Genomic DNA, 18,712 nt, shown 5'->3' with positions numbered 1-18,712 from the left:
AGTGTGGAGATTTTACAGGGTGTCATGAAGCATCACTTGTTGAGATTTAGTATGGAGAATATACAGAAATGGAATAAAAATCACAACACACTTTTATCCGGTTTATTCTGGAGATTATACAGGCTGTCTCTCGAAACATGACAGTTAAAATTTAGTCTTGAGATTATACAGGGTTTCTCATGAATGAAGGTAATAAGGTAAAAATTGACTACAGACAAATTTATGTTTCTTTTATTTCTAAAATTCTTAATCACATATTAATTTTCACATATTAATACAAACAAATAAACCAGTTTTGTATTGAACAAGAGTATTAGTCTATTTTTCACTACCCCCCCCCCTCAATTTAACTCAAACATTATTTACACAAATAAGTTGACCATTTTGATTTGCAGTTTAAAGAAAAAAATCAACTGAGTTCTTGCGACAAACTCTGATTTTCTAATCCATATATCTTTGAAATCCGATGTTGTAGATCTTTACTTTTTTTAACTATGAATTCTGTAAGATGAAATAGTCTATATTTGAAATATCAAAGGTATACATACCATTTGAATATTAGAATTTTTGGCAAGAACTCAATTTCTTTATTTGAAATTTTAGATTTGAGCTTTATGTGAAATGCTTTTCTTTTCTATTGAACTTAATTCTAAACCATTTTTGACAAAAATACTAATTCCACAGACATGATTTTATAAATACAATAAAATCTAATTTATAAATGACAACATTTTTATTTGTCTCTGTAGCGACAATATTCTGTCACTTTCCGTTTCATTCGTTCAATCCTTAGCACCACCTCCTCCTGGTAAGCAGTAATCATTAAAAAAAAAGATTTCGGAAAAGTAAGCAGAATAAATATCTACAATTCTTAAATATAAAACACAAAATTAATAGATTTCTCCTGCTTTTCTTCCTAAGATGTTTTGCAAAGAAAATTGTAATGCAGTAATACCAAAATTTAAAAAACACTGAAATATTATCGGCTTCTTCTATAAACGTACAAACGGCTGAACCAATCGGACCCAAATTGTTGTGGGACCTGACATGATCCCAAGGAAGGTTTATGGCTATTCCAAATTTCAAAAACTTGCCTCCAACAAAATTCGATTTTAAATTCAATCAAGAAATTGTTAATTTAGAGCTCTGTTTTCTTCTAAAACTGTGGTTAGGTAATATTTAGGGTTTGATCGATGTACAAAATGGTGTTTTTGTAATTTCTCTTTTTTTTCTGTTTACCCCTTTATAAACCGATTACTACTCAATTAAAAAAGGTTTTTTTTTTAATATTTGTTGTTCATTCTGAATTATCACTTTCCTTGAGAAGATAATAGTTCATTGCTATAACTCCCATTCCAACTAAAAACAAAATTAGATTATTTAAAGATATTTTTTTTAAACTTTTGAATGTAGAATAAAATTTATTTTTTTCTACGTGGGCTGTATAAAGCATGGTGAATATTTTTTGGGTCCACGTAGAGTGAATTAGAAATTAAAAAATTATTTTAAAATTATTTTTGAACTAAAAGTTGTTTTTCTTATATCTTTGCAACCCGTGTTGAAACCTAGCTGATATTTATGAATTTTGTTTGATCTAAAAGTCTAAGTCTGAAATATAAAAAGTTTGCACAATCATATTTCAAATTATAGTTTCTTATTTTACAAAAAAAAACATTGTTAGAAAAAAATGCTGTTGAAAACCTCAAAAACGTGAACTGTCACTTTAAGAATAAAACCATACCTAGCAGATAAACAAAGTTTATGATTAGTTTAGCCTTGTTCATTTTCTCCGTTTCTCCAGCGAAATTTGTGCCCGGCACAAAATCCCCCAAACCTATCTGAAATTTAAAAAAAAAATGTCAACAGTTGCTAAATTATTTTTAACAAAAAACGTGCCACCAATTCTAATATCATAACTCCCATATCTTTGTATTATAGTATCCTACTGTTGTAAACCTTTGATATTTTAAAATATGAATTTTGTTAGATTAATTAGTCTCAGTTTAAAAGATCAAAGGTTTACAGCATGAGGATGGAAAATTTTTGAATTACAAAATTTGAGTTTTTAGTTTTAGTTTTTTGTTTGTTTCTATTTTCAAGTTACAACTAAAACTCAAAACTAAAATTTGACTAAAATTAACAAAGTTCACAATCAACTATTTTTATTGAAGATTTTGAGTGAGGCATAAAAGATGTTTTATTGAAAACAATTTTAATAATTTTTAAGTAATTTTATAATGAAGATGTTGATAGTTAAATAATTCACAAAGTATACCTTGCATAGAGATGTTACACAAAAGTAGACACTATCCAGATAATTCCATCCCTCCCATTCTAATTAATTTACTCTTCGTAAATACATATTTTAGATATAAATATTTAACTATTAAGATAGTTCCATTCCTCCCATTCTAATTAATTTACTCTTCGTAAATACATATTTTATATAGATATATTTAACTATTAAGATAGTTCCATTCCTCCCATTCTAATTAATTTACTCTTCGTAAATACATATTTTATATAGATATATTTAACTATTAAGATAATTCCATTCCTCCATTCTAAATAATTTACTCTTCGTAAATACATATTTTAGATAGATATATTTAACTATTAAGATAATTCCATTCCTCCATTCTAAATAATTTACTCTACGTAACAATCATTTTTAGATATTTTAAAATATCCAGATACAAGGTTATCCAAAAAGAAGGAGACTTCAGAGACAACTGCACGGAACTTTTACTGTCTTTTTACTTAATCCCGATTCTCTGCAACTGCATAAACTTATTTCTTTTTTTACCAAATATCAAAATAAGCCATTAACGGAATATATTTAAGGCAGAAGACTTAATTTAACCATTTTAACCATGTTTTCTGTATACATTAACATCCCTTGTGGATAATCATTCTATCTTATTTACTCATGTTGCAAAAGAATTGAGTTTTTGGCACAAACTCAAATTTTCTAATCACCCTATATCTTTGTACATGATGGCTAGTATACCTTGATATTTCAAACTTAAATTAAATTTGATCCAACAGAATTTGTAGTTTGAAATATCTAAGGTCTACAACATTGGGTTGGATGTTACTTCAACATCATAGACAGTCCCTTTAAATAACATTGTTTTAAGAGGAGTCCTGCAAACATGATTGTTCCCGTGAACAAGTAAACCAAGAGAACCCAGATACATGCTGTAGACGGAATCATTATCTAAACATTTTTAAATGTCAAAGTTTCAACAAATATTTTGTTGTTCATGTATTTCCACCGATAAAAACAATATATTTCTTTTTAATGAAGTTCAGGGTATGACATTTGACAGTATTATCGGGAACATACCGTCTAATGACCCTACTACCTTAGAACAGAATGTTAACCGCTGTACTTTATGCAATATATCGCGTTCGTGTACTGTATGTAAACATACCATGAACTTCTTTATAGAGTAAGAAATAAAGTACATATATTTGATGAATCTAACTTTAGCCCTGTAAACTCACTAAATGCCTGGAAAAAGGTTGAATAAATAAGCTTGGTTATACTCTTGATGCGCTCCAATGTACGTCTCCTAAGTTAGATAGATAATAGAGGCGAGAGTGACGTCATATGAGGTTTTTATCAGTCTATCGTTGAAGACGACATGTTCCGTACATTGGAGCGCATCGAGAGTAACCAACCTTATTATAAAACCTTGGGCTGGGGAGAGGGAGGGGATTATAATGAGAGTAATGCAATTCATTTTAGACCAATTTTGAAGGCTAACTGATTTATAATGGATCGATTAGACCTCTAGCTATTAAGGGAGTCTTTGCGAAAAATGACGGCTAGGTTAATGGCACACTAAATCCGAATTACATTTATATTTAATAGTTACTAATTTTACTTTTATCTATTGCGTTTATGAAGAAAATGGGTGAAAACGCTTAATTCTAATGAAAGGTATAATTCGCTTCTTATTGAATTTACATGGACATCCGCTTTCAACGATTTCCTATTCATTGTTAAAGACAATAGAGAAAGAAGTAAAATTAATAACCTTTTAAGAGTTTAAGAATATATCAGTTATGGACGGTTTACAAATTCCAAAAATAAATTTAAAATATTTTATTTTTAAAAATTTGACCTGTTCTTGCTTAAATACCTCATCATCTTCCATTGTACTGTAATCTATAGATCAATCAAGCTCACACATTTTGAATATGTTTTCATCAATTTTCATATTTAAATCTATAACTCGTAAAATCATTGTAAAAAATGCTCCAGTTTTATTCTAACTAAAGATTGGGTGAGACCCATGAACATTTTGTCCTGGAAAATTTATATTAAAACATCTAAAATGTATATTTAAACATCTAAAATGTATATTTAAACTGAAAAAAATAAGTTTAAAATACCATCAAACTTGATATAAATAGTAAAAGTAGAAATAAGACTGATAAAAGAAAGTAATTTCTTATCACAACCTCAAATTGTGCCATCCCAATCTATTTGTAACCTGATTCAGATATATATTAAACATGAGTGACAAATAAATTCTATGGAACCAAAAATTAATATTTTGGTTAAAATATTGCAAGAAAAAAAATCTAAAGAAAAAAAACTTCCAGAAAGAAATCAAACCTCGGTATAAATCAAACCTCGGCACACTTCAAATTCCGTTAGCAGTCACTTTAATGTAAAACTGTTGCAGTTTTGTTTATATGAGCTTTGTTGCCTATTTGCTTTCTAACAGTACACCCGTGTATTCTACGGTAGATCCATTTAAAACAGTTAGCAAACACCTTACCCATGTTCATGAAGTATAAAAAGTATACTGGGATACCTAAAATATAATGGTTAAAATATGATTTAAATACTTCACCCATGTTCATGAAGTATAACAAATACACGGGTATACCTGACTTATAAAAGTTAAAACACGATTTTAATGCTTCGCCCATATTCATGAAGTGTAAAAAAGTTTTAAAATTAAAAAAATGATTTTTTCTCCAAATTTTGTTCGATATAACGATCATTTTGTTTTTAATTATAAGAGAATAAAAAAATCTTACTCATTTTTATGAATAAAATAAATAAATACCAATGTTTTAAATTTTTATTTAAATTTTGTTAAAATTTACTTGTTGCATATAAAAATTAAAATTATATCTATTTAAGGTTTCTAAATCCCTTTTTACGGTCGCACTGAATGTTTGATCATCAGCATGCTACCAGCAGCTATCAAAATAAAAAAGTCCGACCCCGTAGGCGCTGGGGGGGGGGGGCGGCGGACTGCCACTCTACGACGTACAGCATTTTGGTTAAATGTAAAGTGTTAAAACAGAAAACTCTGTAATATGAAGACGTAATTACTGACATTACCTTAAATAGTCCAATGCACATGAACCACAGGTATTGTGCAATGTAAACAGACCCAATTCACTTAATAAGTGATTTAATAAGTTATTATAGTAAAACTATTTGCTAATTCTAACAACATCAAATACAATTAATTAGTTCTAAAATGTCGTCTTACAATTCCAAAGTTTTCTGGTTTTCAATGTAGTATAATTTGTACATTTCTAAAGCTCCCACTTAAAAACTAGGAAATTACAGTTAAACCTTAAGTGAACCATACATCGAAAGAATTCTCAAATGTCGTCTTGACAAGTTTTCAGGGGGTTTTATACTATTTTACGTAAATCTTAGTATTTGCGAAAATAAATAAATAGCCATGAATATGCAGAAACAGTTTTAAAGAGCTCCATATAATCATTTAATAAAAAACTAAATATCTGAAACATTCAATTATCAGAAAGTGAAGAATACGACATTTGATGAGTTCTTTCGATGAATGGCTTATTTAGGGTTTAACTGTACTTAAACATGAAATTGATAATATTACCAATAATTGCATAAATAATGGTGGCAATCTTCCCCCAATCTGTTCTTGGTACCATGTTCCCATAACCTAAAATAGGATCAGTGAATTCTCTTTTCTGAGATATAATAATATTATTGCAAATGTGCTTTTCAAACTGCGGTTTACCCTCTTTGTAGCTTTCTTTAAAAATTACAAAGATTTTGAACGTTTAGACAATTTGTATTTCATTCTAACATCCGTATCTCAGTCAAGTTTAAATGTATAAAAATAGAAGACCATATTTTGAAAATCCCAAGACGTTTAGTTCTCGAAAATAACAGTTTTGAACAGATTGCTAAAAAGAATGATCTGTTTTCACGAAAAAAGTTGTCACTCAATTACCATATGTTTATTGTTATTAGTGAATGTTATTAGGGAATTGGAGTGCTAGTTGAGTTAGTTTACAAGTAACAAGTTTCTTAAAGGGGCTGTTTACCGTAAACGTCATTTCAAGTGACCCTTCATTTATAGAGTGGTGTGTCCGATTCACAACTATACCGGCCCAGTAAAGATTTGTCCGATCAGAAATGTAATAAAATTTATTTTTTAAGACTGGGGCATTAAAGGAACTTACAGTCCCTTTAAGTGTACACTCAATGTCCGGTCTGAAAAATAAATTACAGAATTATTTGTCCTCGTAATAAAAAAAAGCTGAACGAGTACCGTTTTGAATCGCACATGCTGATATAGTTAATGGAGGGTTATTTAATATATGATATCAAAGAGATAGTTACCAATCATTGTAATTACAGAAAGTGTGAACATGAGCGCAGCAGGGAAAGTCCATCTAAAAATCGTAATATTAATCAAATAGCAAGAGAGAGTAATTCCAGTTAAAGCCTGAAACTAATGTTAAAAAGTCTACAGAGAATAGGAAAAAATGTATTTACAGTGTAAAAAAGAACAAATAATGTTTGATAATAATAGGTTGAATAAATCCGGGCTTTCTTCCGCCTCATGTGACGGGTTAAACCTCCTAGTTTCGGTTCTTCGTGTCATGACGACTAACTCTATTTCGGCTTTAGCCTGAATTCAAATAGAACTCCAGGGTCAACGGTGGCTTGGTTCAATCACGCCTTAAAAGCATGTTCTCTAGGATGGCATCTTTTAACAGACACATATCCCAAAACATTATACACAATGCGACTTATCATCCGCCCCAGTGCTATTTACAAGTAAGCCTCTCTCTATGCTTACAATAGGGCTACTTACATTGCTATTCTAAAAGAACTGGAAAAATTTTGCGTCATTTTTTGAAATACCTCAGAACATTCTGCAGGGTGCCCTTATATACATGGGAATCGAGAGACCACATGAAAGTCGTCTTCGATTTATAATATTACAAGCATGCAAAAAAGTATAAAAACGAGGCTGCACGTCTTTAGCTTTTCATAAACTGGTCTTCCTTCCTTTCTCGTGTTTTAAAAATTGACGAAGATATTAGATATTAAGACAATTGCGATATATTAAATAAATTGGAATTTGTACAGATTAACAATATCTCTGTCAATTTTGAAGATACACAAATAGTAGACCACATTTTGAAAATCTTCAGACCAGGCGTTTTCGATATAAGATGTTTAAACTAGAATACTGCAATTATTACGTTCATGAAAAAATGCCACCTGAATCGAAGATGATATAAAGAACTTAATTCCCATGTTTAATGGAACACCCTGTATAATTTGGAGCTTGGTTATTTGATAACAGCACTTATAGTAAACAAGAGCTTTATGAAAATTATGCATCAATTTTTAAAGACCGGGCCGACTTTGAAGTGTCGCAGCCCTTTGACATTTGGTCTTGCATTTCTAACTCACTTCTACTTTTACACTTCAGAACAACAAAGCGTGTGTTTCTAGTTTCAGCTTAAACGGAGTAAATGGCAAAATGCTGATACATTTTTCCGTGATTTAATACTTGTAAATAATTTTTCATTTTGATGCGCATTAGAAAAATAAAGTCCGAGACTAAATGAAATTGTATGGGGTGAGAGATAAAAAGATAGACTTTTTGAAGTTTAGAAACGTACCTATCCTCTACACGAAGTTCATCGTACCCACTTTGTATATACCCAACCATGCTTTTCTATTCAACATTTTAAACATGTTTCATCGAATTTAAATTTTTATAGTTTTAGCAGATTTTTTATTTCTCAGATTTGAATATTCAAATTGCCAGAACATTACAATGCAAAACAGAAAAGAATTTCAATGGATGTTTACCCACTAAGAATGAGACTCTACTGAGGATCTAAAACTTTTAAAATTTGACGATCTAAAAATTTAATTTAATCCTCGATTAAAAAAAGAAGCAAGTTTACAGATGTATGCAATCTAGCAAGCAAAGACATTCCGTACAGTCGTCTTTGAATTCTCACCCTTTGTGGGTAACCCTGTAGATAATATTAAATGATTCAGTTTTTTCTTCAAATTTTTTCAAAATTCCTGATGCTCTAATAACTTTATCTGAATATGCCTCTCCCAGGTACTAAAAGAATAGCAAGAATTATTTTAGTTTTTAAGTTTTTAAGTTTTTAATCTATCTTAACTTATTCCAAAATATTTCAGGAAGTCCCAAAAAACATGATAATTTCCTGAGAAATACAAATAATTGCATTAATTACAAAGACATTAATACAAAGATATTTATTTTTTTAATAATAATATAAAAGTCCAGGCATTTCCTAACTTGTGTTTTTAATATTATCTGAAATATGAATAATTGGTTTTAAAGAAACCCGAAATTGTCAAAAAAATTGGTATTTGGTCATTTCCCCAACACAACTTTCCCAGTCACAACTTCCCCAATAGCAATTTCCCCAACCGCTAATTTCCCCAACAGGAATTTCCCCAATCAATGATTTGCCGAAATAGCAACTTCCCCATCAACAATTTCCCCTTGCAGTAAAATGTTTCACTAAAATGGACTGTAATTTGAAAGTATTTAAATAATCTGAAATGAAATCAATAATATTAAATGATATTTAATAAGAATTCACACATTTTACAAATATCTTTAATATCTAGCTGAGCATAGAATATCTATATAATATATGCCTTGACAGTATATGAATTGTATAGATTATATTGTATAGATTAAAATAAACAAAAACATTTTTATCTTCTTGACCGATTTTTTTAAAATTTAAAAAGTTGCAAATCAAAGACGATGTTTTTTGTTATCTTCAGATTTTCCTGTGTTCAGGGAAACCCTGTACCTTGAATATAGTACGTTGAACATGCTTGTAATATTCCAAAGATCTTCAACAATCCTTTTCCGGGATTCTTCCACCTAAAAAAAGAAGAAATATTCTCTTTGACATGGTAAACATAGGAAACAAAAATATCTATTTTTTTATTAACTAAAGGGAATGACAACAAAATTTCTTGTGACCCTTCTTTTTTAAAGAACTTTGATCAATTCACAATGCTACTCTTTGAACCTTTGTCTGATCATCCATGACATACTACATGCATGTCATACTAAAAATTGAGTGCCGTATAACCGAGACTCAATTTCCAGCTTGAAAAATGAGGATTTCTTCGTCAAGGATGATCAGACGAAAATAAAAAGGGTAAGACTGGTTATTTATAAATTTTAAGTTGTCAAAATTTAAAAATTGGAAAAAATACACAGTAAAATGTAAAAAATTTAGATAAAATGAAATGTCGTTAGTTCTCACCTCTTTTATCAAATCCTCCTTGTTCTGTGTCTCAATTGCCTGAAAGATTTTTATTGTTATTATTATCATTATTATTATTATTATTATTATTATTATTATTATTATTATTATTATTATTATTATTATTATTATTATTATTATTATTATTATTATTATTATTATTATTATTATTATTATTATTATTATTATTATTATTATTATTATTATTATAATTTTTATTGTTATTGTTTATGATTATTCATCTAAAACTTCAATTTTGTGTTTATTTCATTTGTTTATTTGATTTAGCAGAATTAAGAGATTAAAGATCTAGACAAACTAAATAGGACTCTAGGCATCACTTTATGTGATCCTCCAATTATAGAGATGCATTGTCAAATATCCCAGACATAACCAAGGTTGTAATGCAAGGAAAGTTATTTCAGAGGTGTACGCATCTTTACTGTCTCTGGGCGGTAATGTAAACAAAAGACGGATGTCGAAGCCTGAGATGGGATCCATTTTTCACATAAAAAATCAATGAAATATTCTGGTCATAGGAAACTATTATGTCAATTATCAAAATTATCAAAATTTAATGCTTTTAACCTTCTCGGATACTAAACGAACAATGATGCATCTATTCTTGTTTAAAAATTCCTCCCAGAGAGAACTGGTTTTCGATATGTACGCAGAGTATACGCAACTGCAATTAACTTTCCTTGCATTATAACCTTGGACATAACGGTCCCCCAGCTATAAATCTTCGTCAGAGTAACAATAAGTAACAATATCGCCGTTTTTCTTAACTCTCTCTGCTGCATAAAAGTCAAATTTCTTGGGGGGAAAATAATACTAAAAATAATGAATTTTCAGACAAAAAACACACATATAATTGATTTATTCTTGATCAAGTCAAATAAAGGTATAAAGGATACTGTTATGTATCCTCTGTATGTATCCTTCAATTTACGTTAACATTCCCTTTAAGTTTAATGAGTGAATAGTGTATTCAGTCCCTTTATCTGTACCTGAAATGCTATTGCTCCAACTATAGTATAGCTCACCACTAATGCACCAACTCCAACCTTTATTAGCAATCCATTTCATATTAATTGACTCATATTTGAAGTACAACAAAGCATAGTGTATTTCCACCAGCCAAAACCAAACTTCCTCGCAAGTATTTCTGATTTGAAATGGCAGATATAATCCTTGAAGGATGATTTATTTTACAATATATCGTGAATGTACTGTGAAATGTACTGTGAATGTACTGTGAATGTACTGTGAATGTACTGTGAAATGTACTGTGAATGTACTGTGAATGTACTGTGAATGTACTGTGAATGTACTCTGAATGACCCTACTACCTTAGAACTGAACTTTTCCTCTCTTGTATAATTATGTTGAACAACGTACTTCATGTAATATATCGTGAACTTCCTTCATATTCATCATATTTTTATTCAACTACAAAGCATGAGATATTACAAATAAGCAATCACAATTTACTATGAAGTTTTGACCCGCCTAACCAGGGTAGGTTGTTTTGAGTGGTTGACCCTAAATTAACTAAAGATAATGAAAATGACTGGATACGCACATGTAATCATATTCATTTTCTTCTAACTAACGTAAAGTCAACCACTCAAAACAACCTACCCTGGTTAGGCGGGTAGTGTTGTTTTGCCTGATGATAAAGAAATAAATTATCCCACAAGGGAGTTAAATTGTCTTTTTAAATCAGAAATACTTACGATAAAGTTTGGTTTTGACTGGTGGATATACAGCGCAGAAAGTTTTACTACAATAGCTATAAAGCTATTTTAAAAACAACTTATTAAGTAAAATGGGTCTGTTTAAACTGCACAATTGCTGTGACTCAAGTTCACTAGAACTAGTCCACTGTGTAGTTATAGTTTTTAGCGGCTTTTCTAATTTACTATTTCAGTTTGCTCAAATTCTGTTTTAAAAAAAGTTTTAATATAGCTTTGATATAGATCAGAAGATGAATGAGTGTAAGAAAAGTTGAGATTAGATTTGTGTCTTGTCAGTCTTTGTAAATGTTGAAAAGGGCAACACAGATTTGTTTAGAAAGGACACTTGTGTACTGTTGGAAGACAAAAATTTAGAAGATTTTTCTGTTTTCCTCGGTAGATTTTCAAAACATTTCCTTGGTAGATTTTCAAAACATTTCCTTGGTAGATTTTCAAAACATTTCGTTGGTAGATTTTAAAAACATTTCCTTGGTAGATTTTCAAAAAATTTCCTTGGTAGATTATCAAAACATTTCCTTGGTAGATTTTCATAACATTTCCTTGGTAGATTTTCAAAACTTTTCCTTGGTAGATTTTCAAACATTTCCTTGGTAGATTTTCAAAACATTTCCTTGGTAGATTATCAAAACATTTCCTTGGTAGATTTTCATAACATTTCCTTGGTAGATTTTCAAAACATTGTAATCGAAAATAATATAGAATGTGGTCAAATTATCCAATATAGTTTGCTGCCAAAAAAAAACAATCAAGCATAAATAAATAAGCAAACACGTTTTTTCAACATAGATTTCGATTAAAAAACGTTGCTTTCAATGCTAGCCCATAAAAATCTCATCATTAAAACAATGACCTTTCTCGGACTTTTCTCTCTATTTCTTTTTGTCCCCTGATATATTATACAATTGAAAAACTGTCCAAGGAATTTAATGCAACAACTTTTTTTGTATGATGAGATACGTTACTTTATTCATTTTTATACGAAGCAACCATGATTAACATATTGGACGTACGTGAAAAAACCCTAAAAGCTTTTAGCGTTAAAATTTGCTTTAACATGTATTAAAAAAATATTAATATTTTGAAAAAGATGAATAATTTTAATAACAATAGCATATTTTCACTTTTCAAGGGGGTTTCAAACAAAATAAATTTTAGATCTGTAGCTTAACTAATAAAAAAAATTGGCCTTTTTCTGTGTTTTAAGCATTTTTTATTTAATGTTCATTTCCTTTATATATGAATTTAAGTTCAAATATCCCGGTCAAATAAAAATTCCTCTAATACAAGTTACGCTGACACCGACTGTTCTTACACGCATATTCTAAATACTTTATAAAATAGAAAATGTTTGTAAATAGAAACAAGCCTCCCCNCAAAAACATTGTGTAAGTGGGTAAAAGGAGAATGCAAAACACTTTGTGATTATACAGAGTCAGAATTTAATGAATTTGAGCCGCGTCTTAAATCCGCCAAACACCGGTTTTAATTGAGCACCCGCTTAAATCTTGAAACATTGAATATAATTTTAAGTGAAACAAACTATGGTTATTTGAGCCGCGTCTCAAATTCTTTAAATTCGGCTTCAGTTCACATAGATTTAGTCTGCTTTGAAATGTTTCATCAATTTTCAATGAAGGAATGACGTTCTTTGAAGAGTTGCAAGGCTTTGATTATACCGCTCTAACTCACGTTTGATATTTTGTAGCTCCAAGCATGTATATTTTAGAACTATGAAGCGCTTGTCTTTAGCTTCAGTTTTTAATGAGTAATTGATATTGTGAAAGAGCTTGCAACCTTTAAATCACATTGAGTGTGCCTAAACTAACATGAAAAGTATTAAATTCTGTGCTTTTTAGGAACTCAGATTTTTCTAGAAACTGTTTCCTACTGGGACCTTCTCAACTTTGAACTTAGCTAAAAATAGGTCCTTGGTTTTAACGTGTTCCTCAATCCAAATTTGAGGCAAATGGATCATGGGGTTCATGAGTTATGATCGGACGTACAATCAGTTTTAATTACTGTAACTTCAAATCATTACTACTTGTTAATGCTTTTAACCTCCTTGGATACTAAACGAACAATGATGCATCCATTCTTGTTCACAAATTCCGCCCGAAAAAAATTGGTTTCAATATGTACGCAGAGTATACGCAACTGCAATTAACTTTCTTTGCATTATAACCTTGATTTGAGCCGAGAGTAAAAAATTATTAGCTTGTGAAAGGGACGTAATTAACGTGATTAACAAAAATAACAAATATCGCCATTTTAATTTTTTTCTTCATTATAGGAATTGAGTCTTTGCCGCAAACTCTGATTTTCTAATCTCTAATCTACAAAGTCCAGTGATGTTATAGACCTTAGGTATTTCAAACTTTGAATTCTGATAAATCAAATAATCTTTAGTTTGAAATATCAAAGGTTTACACAAGAGACGCAATTCCTTTGACACCACAAACCTTCCCTAGAGTCATGTGAGTTAACACCAAAAAGTTGGTCTCATCGGTTCAGCCGTGTTGACGTTTATTGGACACAAACAGACAGACAGACAGACCAAATATATATATATGAAGCATCTAAAAATGTGAACCTGTGTGAATAAGAACTCTACAACAGATCTACAGCAATCCTTCACAACCTTAGTTTTATCCTCACTGGAAGCTGAACTATTCTTAGATCTAAACAGTATATTTAAAAGTGTAATATTTCAAGCAACCCTTCATGCAAAGATGCCAATGCCAAATTTACAACGGCTTAAAACCTTTATCTGATCAAAAATATGAAATATATTGTCAATTTCTAGGTTTAAAACTGTGTATTTTCCTGTAGGTAAATACACGAGTCATTTTTGTAGAGAAACCAATAATAATTTGTTTTTAACATTGTAAACATTTATTTAATACATTCTTGATCAGACACAACTTTTATTAGTACCGTTGTGAATCGACGCATGACATGTTTGCACGAAGGGTCACTTAAAATTACGCAAATAGTCCCTTTAAGGGACTGTTGACGGAAATTAAAGCGATCTCCTATTTAAAGAGTTACATTTCCTAATCAAAATGGTTCCATTTCATTCTTTTTCTTCAAAAATACCCAAATCCCTAAATAAGGCACCAGCAATTAAAAATTATTAAAAAAAGAGTATTTTAAATTTGTTTGTTTCAATGGAATGAGAGTCGGGTATAGTAACTCTTTAATTGGTGGCCTCTTAATTTGAAATTATGTTAACAAAGGAATTAAGAGTCCAATTCCTTTATCTTTGCAACCTGATGTTGTAAACCTTTAATATTTCAACCTAAGATTATTTGATCCAACTAAGGTCTACGAAATTGGATTGCAAAGATTTGAAAATCAGAGTTCATTTTGGTTTAGAAACAATATGTTCCTTATCTTGGAATAGGTTCAAATTGCTACCATGCTAACGTTTTTATACATGCAGGGTTTTTTTGGATTTAGATCCGATGCGGCTTTCTCTATGTTTTCCTTTGCACATAATGCTAAATCAACGAAATTGTAAGTTTAAAAAAAGGGTTTTGGTTCATATCTTTGGTCTGAATCAAACATTGTTGTCATTAAATCACAACAAATTTTATCAAGCATGCATCACATTTTTAATTTTATATAAACATTTATATAAACATTAAGAGTAAAATACTTTGAATGTTTAAAAATGAGCTGAAAACGATGCTTATGTAGTGCATGGCAGGGATTAACAATTGAATATTGTGTTAGCAGAGTCCAAATTTAATGAATTTGAGTCGCGTCTCAAATTCCCGAATAACCGGTTTCATTTGAGCGCCGGCTAAAATCTTGAAAATTGAATACAATTTTAAGTGGAACCAGTCATATTTGAGCCGCGGCTCTGATGACGATATTCAGTAACTGTTCAAATTATATTTAATAACTGATCATATAAAACCTGACAGAGGTTCCTCCCAAAGAACCAACATAAGTAGACCGTGACTTGATGCTCCTAAAAATATTAGATATAACCACCAACCCTGAAAATCTGTTGAATTTATGGAACATATATGATTCGACTTTGTGACAGCATAGCTTCCCTAGATTTGATATCACACAAAATATGAGGAAAGCTAATAAGAGAATTGAGTCCTTGTCTCAAACTCAGATTATCTACTCCCTCTAAACCTTCGGAACCTTATGATTCAGATATTTCAAACTATTCTGACATATAGATCAAATACCATAAGTTTGAAGTATCAAAAGTTTGAACCATCAGGTTGCAGATATGGAAATTTAAAACATTTGATTTTGTGGCAAAGACTTAATTTCTTTGGTTTCATAACAATAACATACATTAACACATTCTTGTTATTCTTAATAGCTCTTAATTAACAGAAGAGGAGAAAAGCTTGAAAACATTTAATAGGGTTTCAATCATACGCGCCATTTACTTTTGTAAAATGTTTAAAGAGAATGTGCGCGTATTTCTGTGTATTTCTGTTACTATCTAGAACTGAAAACTTTAGAATGGTGGATATCGAGATTAATGCGTGATCCTCTCTTTTTCATAATATCGAGACTAATCTAATTTAGAAAAACCGGTTTTTGATTTTTCTCTACTATATCCAAGAAGAAAATCAAAAGTGTGTCCATTGGATACTCAGATTAAGTAATCGGGATTAAGGATATTTCATTCTAAAGTTGTCAGCGTAGATAAGTCAGGTTTTATTTGAGCTCAAAGATGCAATTACATTCCAGTCTAGCGAGTTATCCAACTTTTGCAGTCAAAAAAGCGATTAAATGTTAAATTAAGCTATTTTTAAATTTCGATATTTAGACCATATAGCATGCATTGCCCAGCACTTGCTGCCCTATTAGCAGGCTATATCTATTCTGCAACAGTAATGGTTTGGAATATTGATATGTTGTTTTAATTTTTCTGTAACTAAATTCACAGTTTAGATGAAAACAAATCTACAAAATATTTTGTTTCTGAAATCGTCACAGTTAAAATTTGCAACTCCAAAATAAATATAATTTGCAATTACTCTTTTTCGCGGCAGAACTCTAACTTTTTTGTTTTTGTTTAAAAAAAAAAAAAAAAAAAAAAAACCTTGATCTCTCCATGTTTGACTATCCTTGATCCAACCTCATTGGCTAGATATTATCCTCGATCCTCCCTTCTCTGCAGCCTCATTTGGCTAAAAGTGGGTTTTTAACTAGTTCTTATTATTACTAGATATTAACTATATAAACATCACCGATGCTTTTTTGTGATAAATATATAATTACATTGCATCATAAAGACACAAGTGCCTATCAAAGTGCCTTTTTACTTAGCACTGTTGTAGGCAGAGTAAGGCATAATATAGCAGGCAAGTTTGCACTGGCTTGAGAGAACTATAAACAATATGCTTAGCTTATAAGGGAATACTTTAAAACATACATAGGCAAGGGATATTGAGGAATAACGGTGAGGGGATATACATAGATAAAGATAGATTGCTCATAAGACGACATTTTTCAACTTACCAGATATAAATGTACAGACTGTACAGAGATGTTTAAAATACAGAGCGTCCAATATCATATTAGATTATTTCCAATCTTTAACGCCAAAATGCGTCCATAATATTCGAAAAATCTAGCATTTTCTGCAAAAACAAAAGTTCTATTAGCCTTTTTAAATTTTTCAATAGCAGCTTGAAGGTGGAAGGTTTAAAATGCATTAGATTTAGATTTTGAAAAATGAAAGGGCTAGAAGATGCAGCCTACTCTCAGCCTACTCCCAATTTTCTACTGAGGGGGATATCCCCCCAATTTTACCAGGGGTTGAACGTTTCCGCCCGCCCCCCATAAGCCGCCTCTGGGTGGTCCGTGGACCATCTTTAATCAAAGTTTGAAAATTTTAGATGAACTGACTCAAGTTGTTAATTTTGTTGGAATTATTATATTCCTAAAACAAGGTGGAGGATAAAGAAAGAAAATTGGGATAGGTTGAACACGGCCAAGGTTTAAAAAATTTAAAAATTTTGGTTTTTACAATGAAGAAGACTTTTCTAAGTGGGTTTTGATTTCTGGCTTTTTTCCAAAAAACAACTTTACAAGCAAACAAAGAGAAGCTGTCTCTTTGTTTCCATTTTTAATCTGTATCCATGATGTTTAAAAGCTTGGTAGAAATCAAAATTTAAATCGAACGTTGTCTTCATTGTATTGATAAATACGACGACGACTGTATGTAAAATTACGGCTTTAGTGATAAATATTTATATAAAGTTGTAATCTCTGTTTGTCTGTCTGGTTGTTTGTCTATCTCAGGTACTCCTGGGACGATTTGACTCAAATTTTGATTAGGGAACTAGGGAGACCCATGGGAATGTTCTTAGCTTGGTTTTAAGATTGAGTATGTTGACTTTAACAGCGAAAATTTAGTGTGACTACAGCAACTATGAAAATTTAGTGTGACTACAGCAACTATGAAAATTTAGTGTGACTACAGCAACTATGAAAAACCTGGTCAGCGCTATTGGTTCACAACCTATATAAATATATTTATCATTTACATAGAACAGTTGAATCAATTCAGACTTAGAGGACATTTAGCTTTTATCTATCAGATCCATCCAATGAGAAAATGATTTTCGAAAAAAGTTGCACAATTTCGTCCATTTTGTGTAACATGGTCATTTTTAAAACGACATTCATAAGCCTTAAAAGAAAACTAATTAATCCACCAAATTTCCCAAGAATAGAATTGAAATATATAATTGTATTTTTATCATCATCAGTATTATAATTCGTAATAGTATTATTCTTGTTATTTGTTGCTATAATTATTGATATTTTAATATTATTCCTAATTTTTTATTATTATTATTACTACTATTTTATCCAAATTATGATATTCATTAGAAATTAATTGCACGTATAAAATGAAAAAATAATCTGTGTTTGAAATATCAAATATAGAAAAATATATTCATGTAATAATATATCTTAATTATGTATATTGATCTATAAAAATATGTCATGTAAAATTGTAATGAATATCGTGTAACCCTATATCTGTAAACCTGAACATTGTTAATTATCTACGTTTGTTAATATCCTGATTTAAAACCTATATCCTGATTTAAAACCTATATCCTGATTTAAAACCTATATCCTGATTTAAAACCTATATCCTGGTTTATATAAACTGCCCTCTAAATAACTACGTAACATGATTTATAACTACGTAAAACCTGTAGCTTAATTACATTTGTATATAAAGTTGTGTCCGGCTTGACATTGAAAGTAAAGTATTATTGAACGGAATAGTTCTTATAACTCGTGGATTAACGAGAGGGGTTGATTTGTACCTAGATTGATACGGGTCTGAAAGCTTT

General features: G+C 30.3%; 1 protein-coding gene across 3 annotated transcripts; it reads right to left on the bottom strand.

The window, feature by feature from the left end:
- Positions 1-539: 539 nt before the first annotated feature.
- LOC111706720 (two pore potassium channel protein sup-9) lies at positions 540-16,965 on the bottom strand. Of its 3 annotated transcripts, XM_023479647.1 has the most exons (18): positions 16,857-16,965; positions 16,438-16,525; positions 15,280-15,333; positions 13,948-14,035; positions 10,608-10,664; positions 9,598-9,636; positions 9,133-9,206; positions 8,360-8,402; positions 7,945-8,000; positions 6,647-6,699; positions 5,895-5,960; positions 4,725-4,832; positions 4,134-4,177; positions 3,148-3,220; positions 2,276-2,334; positions 1,742-1,838; positions 1,319-1,359; positions 540-805 (listed from the first exon to the last, which is right to left on the bottom strand). In XM_023479647.1, the coding sequence occupies exons 2-18, from the start codon at positions 16,449-16,451 to the stop codon at positions 734-736; spliced, it is 1,038 nt and encodes a 345-aa protein (XP_023335415.1). In that variant the 5' UTR covers positions 16,452-16,525; positions 16,857-16,965; the 3' UTR covers positions 540-733. The 3 variants fall into 3 exon arrangements, with proteins under 3 accessions (XP_023335415.1, XP_023335414.1, XP_023335416.1); XM_023479646.1 differs by lacking the exon at positions 16,857-16,965 and having other exon boundaries at positions 16,438-16,725; XM_023479648.1 differs by lacking the exons at positions 7,945-8,000; positions 8,360-8,402; positions 16,857-16,965 and having other exon boundaries at positions 16,438-16,725.
- Between the last annotated feature and the right edge of the window lie 1,747 nt (positions 16,966-18,712).

Source organism: Eurytemora carolleeae, unplaced genomic scaffold, assembly GCF_000591075.1.
Source record: "Eurytemora carolleeae unplaced genomic scaffold, Eaff_2.0 scaffold193, whole genome shotgun sequence".
NCBI lineage: Eukaryota > Metazoa > Arthropoda > Copepoda > Calanoida > Temoridae > Eurytemora > Eurytemora carolleeae.
This window is presented reverse-complemented; position numbering and strand designations above follow the sequence as displayed.